This window comes from Engraulis encrasicolus, chromosome 24 (assembly GCF_034702125.1).
Source record: "Engraulis encrasicolus isolate BLACKSEA-1 chromosome 24, IST_EnEncr_1.0, whole genome shotgun sequence".
Lineage (NCBI taxonomy): Eukaryota > Metazoa > Chordata > Actinopteri > Clupeiformes > Engraulidae > Engraulis > Engraulis encrasicolus.
Genome location: NC_085880.1, coordinates 14,512,668 through 14,518,948, shown reverse-complemented (window position 1 = coordinate 14,518,948; position 6,281 = coordinate 14,512,668). Strand labels below are relative to the sequence as shown.

The following is a 6,281-nucleotide window of genomic DNA, read 5'->3' as shown; positions in this document are numbered from 1 at the left end:
AGTTACTGGCAGAAACACAGACGGAGAGGAAGAAACACAGAGGCTTACACAGGGAGATATGGAGGAATGGGCAGAGACAGAAAGAAAAGAGAGACAGAAGGGATTAGATAAGAAGGGAGGGAGTACACAGAGAGAGAGAGAATGAGAGAGGAACACATGAGGAAAAGATAGACAGATAGACAGAACACCAGGTGGAGGTTGCAGATATCACGAGAGGGGGAGGGAGAGGAAAATGAAGGGAACATAGAAAGGGAAAATAAAGCCTCAACCTCTTTATGGCTGGGTGAAAAATAATGGTATATTCTTCATACTCACTAGACCAGAAGATTTTAATCACTTTAGTTCTGTATTGTTCTCTTATTTCTGTGGTTCTATGCGGGGCCGCTGACAGCTTTGGCTGGGCCCAGGACAAAGCAATCTGAAAAGGCATCCCATGCAATGCAAGCAAATGTAAATTTGACCCAATTCAGGGGCCAATTCACCCCTTTCCCTGGACCCGAGACAACTGAGCCCTTTGTCCCCACCCCCTGTCGGCTTCCCTTGTCCTCCTATGTGTCATGCCTCTATCTCACCATAACAAATACTGTATGTAAATGTGCCATGGCTGGCACACACTCACGCACACACACAAGCATAGATGCACAGGATGAGCAGGAGAGGATGACCTCTTGTGGACAAGCAGAGAAGTATGCATAGGCTACACCTGTGGAATGAGGGACCACACACAAACACACGCACACACACACACAGGGCCGCCAACAGGGGGGGAGAAAGGGGTATGTTGCCCCGGGCCCAGGGAATTAAAGGGCCCAGAATTGGGTCCCCATTACATTGTATGTATTGGGTAGGGGGCCCTTTCAGATGACTTTGTCCTGGGCCCAGCAAAAGCTGTCAGCGGCCCTGCACACACACACACACACACACACACACACACACACACACACACACACACACACACACACACACACACACACACTAACGTTATGGAGACAAGACCTTATATGTCATAAACACACACACACACACACACACACACACACACACACACACACACACACACACACACACACACACACACACACACACACCAAAGTTATGGAGACAAGACCTTTAATGTCATAAACACACACACACACGCACACACGCACACGCACGCACACACACACACACACACACACACACACACACACACACACACACACACACACACACACACACACACACACACACACACACACTAACGTTATGGAGACAAGACCTTTAATGTCATAAACACACACACACACACACACACACACACACACACACACACACACACACACACACACACACACACACACACACACACCAAAGTTGCGGAGACAAGACCTTTAATGTCGTAAACACACACACACACACACACACACACACACACACACACACACACACACACACACGCAGGGTGCGATTTGTCAGGAAAACCAGAAGGGGGAATATGTTTCAGTTATATAAAATTAAATGTAAAAAGTGGTGATATCACCCCCCCCCCTACAAATCGCACCCTGCACACACACACACACACACACACACACACACACACACACACACACACACACACACACACACACACACACACACACACACACACACACACACACACACACGTGTGTGCCCTAGGCCACGGCAGGGCCATGCCAGTGCCACTTTTGTATGGATTTTGTTTGTTTGTTTGTTTTTAGCATACTATCTAAGAAGGATATTGTAGCATACCAACCACCAATTGAGCTACTAATGATGTCTGAGTCCCCAAAAAACGTCTTTCACCCGATATCCTTCTTAGATAGTATGCTAAAAGCAAACAAACAAAATCCATACAAAAGTGGCACTGGCATGGCCTCCCCATGCGTTTCCTGTCTCTCCTCCACAGTCCTGTCAAAAATGAAAGGATTTGAAAATCCTGAAAAAGAAATAAATAAATAATAGTGGCACTGGCTCCCGTTGCGTGGCCTGCTGAAACGTCATTGACCCATGCACTGACTTCATGCATGCACACAGCAATTGGAAAACCATCATATCATGGTCTGGATTTTTTATTATTATTGCTGTGCTAATATAATCATAATCATGAACATAATCTACAATTCGAATGCCTTGCCACCAGAGGGCAGTGTAGTGGACGACCTATTCACACACTGACAACATATTCACACACTGACAGACAGTTGAAAAAGAAGAAGAGTTGGTGCAAACGTCAATGAATGTCATTTCTCATGCGATGATCCTGTCAATGTTTGATGAATAGAAGCGCTGGTCATTTTAAACACCAGCAATGATGTGCAAACAAAGGTCGGTCTGATTCGGGTAGAACTACGAGTCTTGTTCATGAGCCGCTCGCTCCACTGCGGAGATTCGCCCCGAGAGAAGTGAACGCGCCGCCTCAACATGAACGAACCAGAGGGGCTGCGGTTCAGGCGACTGAATCGTCCTCAGATCATAACAGACTCCCACGAACCTCGCTACAAGGGAACAAGGTAGGGCAGAGAAGCGACAACGCGTGTTTCTGTCACTATGTACTCAGGGGTGCCAAAAAGTCTATTGAAGTAGTCGTGTTATCATAGCCTAAACCAGGTCAATCATAAATGGTGCGTGCTACTGGCTGCAGCAGGAAAACGATGCCTGTCACAGATTAACGTCAACATTGCTACATGGTTTATTATTTGCAGCACATATAGCGGGAAGGTTTTTCGTGTGACGTTGATATCCATCGGAGGGTTCCTGATTCTGCCGCTGCTCGTGGTCATCCTAATTCTGGAGTCTCCGATCCATCCCGAGGTCTTCAGGTAAGCCGAGGACAGGTTATACGCTGTAGTTCTATTATGCGGCGACGAGTGTCAGTCCCAAGTGTGTCGCCCAACACTACCCTGACCCTCACTCTGATGACTAGTAGCTGCCTCTTGCTGTTTTGTCAACACCTGTAAGGGATGGAGACAAACACCTCCACCCACCCCCAATCGGCAAGCTCTTATTCACACACCACCTGCGTCACCAGTGGAGAAAACACAACAGTGATGACACAAATTCAGTGCAGCGTGTATAAAACGCCCAGCTGACAACCTAGATGTGCATTCAGACAGTGGATGCACAGATGCTGTAAATAGATAAATGATGATTCATAATGACAGAATAGGATGCATCTTGTAGTACAGTTGGATCTCAGCAGCTGCTGAGGACCCTAACTAATGCAAGAATGGATTGCTGCATGGGCCTATCGGGCCCAGGCCCAGGGGCCCAAGAACCAATGGGCCCCTAAAGCCCAAGACTATAATTCCATTCTCATATTGGGTTAAATATTGCATGCACGTATCATGCACTACAAATTCCCCCAGTGACATTTGTTCCAATATCCTGAATCCTTGTGGAAAATAGCAACACCCAATGGAAGGGGGGCTTTTAGCTCCCTGGGCCAGGGGTCCATGGAGTCTTACTCCTTCCCTGCCCTAAAACAGTGGTTCTTAACCTTTTTTCCTTCAAGCCCCTTTTACCTGTGCCTGAGACAAGCTGCACCCACATCCCAAACTTCTACACGTGTGTCGCACTACAAACTGATGTTATTAATGACCATGATTCTTGCTTGAGACACAAAACAATACCTTCATGACCTTGCATGGGGACCAACATATGTGTCAATTTGGTTTTCATTTGCTGTAATTATAATGTTTACAGGCACAATTTTGGTCAGATCCTCAATCTAGAGACAGTTCTGTGGACCCCCTGCATTTTCTGGGACCCGGACCCCAGGTTAAGAACCACTGCCCTAAAGGACAGACTTCAACCAAAGAAGGTGGATCTAACAAGAAGCGTCATTTTATTTCTTTTCCGGTATCCACTTTATGTCGGGCGAACGCCCCTTTAGGAGACCTTCAGTTAAGAGACCTTCGGAGTCCCGAGGTTGAGAATAAATCAAGTCCCCTTAGCGCTGTAGATGGCGGTAGCGCACGTCTTGAGCAAACACCTCAAAAAGAGAAGAAGAAGGAGGGGACAACGCCCCCTTAGGAGACCCAATTTGAGCACACGCTTTTGCATTGAGTGGGCGTGTTTTGCGTTATCTTTCTCTTATCCAGTATTTTTGCTTCAACCATGCAGCCAAAGCATGTTGTGTAGGGTAGTAATGTTGTGGAGTCTACAGTGGATTATTATAGCCAATGCATATGTGCCTGCCTGGTGCCCTGTTGTTGATGAAACAGCAAATTGTGGACAATTATTGTTTTTCTTTCTTTTTTGTTCGTTCTCTTAACTTAATTCCCGCACATAGGCATGCATGCATTGACCTTTAAGTGCCCGTGTTACTGATTGCCTGTAAATCCTACTCTTGTGTAAAATCTGTGTGTAACTAAGGTCTTGACCGACAGTGCAGTCACCGTGCCCTGCCAAGAGTGCCACATGCCAGGGAGACTGGTTGTACTGGCTTGGTGATCCGGGCATTCTGCCATGCCGTGCGCATAAGGACTCGTACTGTATTCTCCTTTCACTTTCTTTCTTTCTTTCTTTCTTTCTTTCTCTCTCCTCATTTATCCAACTTCCCTCTCTCTATCTCTCCTCCGTATCTTTTCCCCTCTCTCTCTACCCCATCTATTTTGCCCTCCCCCATCAGATTCAAATTCAAATTAAAAGAATCTACAATTCATTTTTTTTTTTTTAATTTCCATGACCAGTGCAGTGTCAAATTATTACAGGCGCATATTAAGACTGAATCATGTTAAATAGTTCTACTTGTTCCTATATTTCTCTCCATATTTCTCCCCAGTCTGAGTGAGCCCCCCCTGCTGACTGGTTGCTATGAGCCCAACCTGAAGCTGCGTGAGGCCCAGCGTCTCTACGAGAACCAGCTGCTGGGACCCGAGTCCATTACCAACATCGGAGGTTTGTCTGTGTGTGTCTGTGTCTGTGTGTGTCTGTGTCTGTGTGTGTCTTTGTCTGTGTGTGTGCTTATTTAAAGGCAAGGTATGTGTGCATTTGTGGTGTCCATGTGAGTTGGTGTTGATAGTTGTACATAGGTATATTGTTGCCCATGGTGTCCCAATGTCCCTTTGCCCATGGCATTCCCTGACATACTTCGTAGCAAGGGGTGCTGTCTGCCCTTACTGTCTACAGGGTGTCTGCGGGTTTTTAAAAAGTATTAAAAGTTGATAAATTCAAAAGGCAAAATTTAATGGCCTTAAAAGTTGTACATTTGCTCAAAAAGTATTATTATTACTTTTTTTTTGTAATATATTTTTTAGGGGCTTTTATGCCTTTATTTGACAGGACAGTTGAAGATGGTGACAGGAAGCGAATGGGGCAGAGAGACAGGGGAGGATCGGGAAATGACCCCGGGTGGGCATGCAAGCCCAAATGTGGGGGGTTTAGCGCGCTGTGCCCCCCAAAAAAAGGGGTTAGGTTAGACTTTTAGCATAAAAGTTGTGGTTTTGACTCCCGACCCGCCTGTTTGATGGGTCGAGTAATTAACCAGTGATCTTCCTCGTTCTCCATGACTGAGGTACCCTGATCATGGTACCGTCCCGCTGCACTGCTTCCTTTCGGGTATCTTTGCAAAAAAAAATGTCTTTTTAAGACTCGCAATGAAGTGCCGTGATGGTTGTAAATCTGATCTAAAGGTAGTGAAAAAGGTATTAAATGGTAGTAAATCTGATTTCAAGATTGGTGTACCTAAGAAGGACAGAAATTAAGCTGTCATGGTCAAGACCCCAGAATTCTGGGAGTACGTGGGCAAATTCATTGTATTTTTGTCTTCTATTTAAGTATTTTCCACACTAAAGAACAAAGTAGCATTTCTGTCAACCTCACCTGTCACACAGTAACCACATATCCTTTGCTCTCTTGGCATCCATGATTGCCTTCGTCTGCCTTTTTCCAGAGCAAGGTTGTGGCCACTTACCGGGCAAATGCACATTCCGCGACGCGATTGAAGCGACAGAGAATCCCTTCTGTGCAGCATCAAGCGATACGAGCGATTGAAGCGACTAGAGTATGTCCGTAACAAGCAGAGCGCATGCATACAAACATTACCATTGGCTGTGGTCACTGACCTCTATACAGTCATTGGCTGTCGCGGCCTGTCGCTGAACCGCATCATAACTCATTAGCATAACATAGCCAGGGGTTCAACTACAAACTGTCGCTCTCTGCGTGCGAATCACCTCTAGTCTCCAGAATCGCTTTTGTCGCGCAACTCAATACAAAATCAATTACTTCCGTCGCTCACCTTGCTCTTGTCACGGCCTGTGTATTTGCCCGGTTAGTCT

General features: G+C 46.1%; 1 protein-coding gene across 1 annotated transcript in view; it reads left to right on the top strand.

Moving 5' to 3' along the window:
* The first annotated feature begins 2,224 nt into the window (after nt 1-2,224).
* Nucleotides 2,225-6,281, top strand: part of apmap (adipocyte plasma membrane associated protein) — a 9,850-nt gene continuing 5,793 nt past the window's right edge. The window contains exons 1-3 of the mRNA XM_063192074.1: nt 2,225-2,510; nt 2,703-2,819; nt 4,784-4,899. Of these exons, the coding sequence (XP_063048144.1) occupies nt 2,422-2,510; nt 2,703-2,819; nt 4,784-4,899 (322 nt within the window). The 5' untranslated portion in view covers nt 2,225-2,421. The remainder of the gene's footprint in view (nt 2,511-2,702; nt 2,820-4,783; nt 4,900-6,281) is intronic.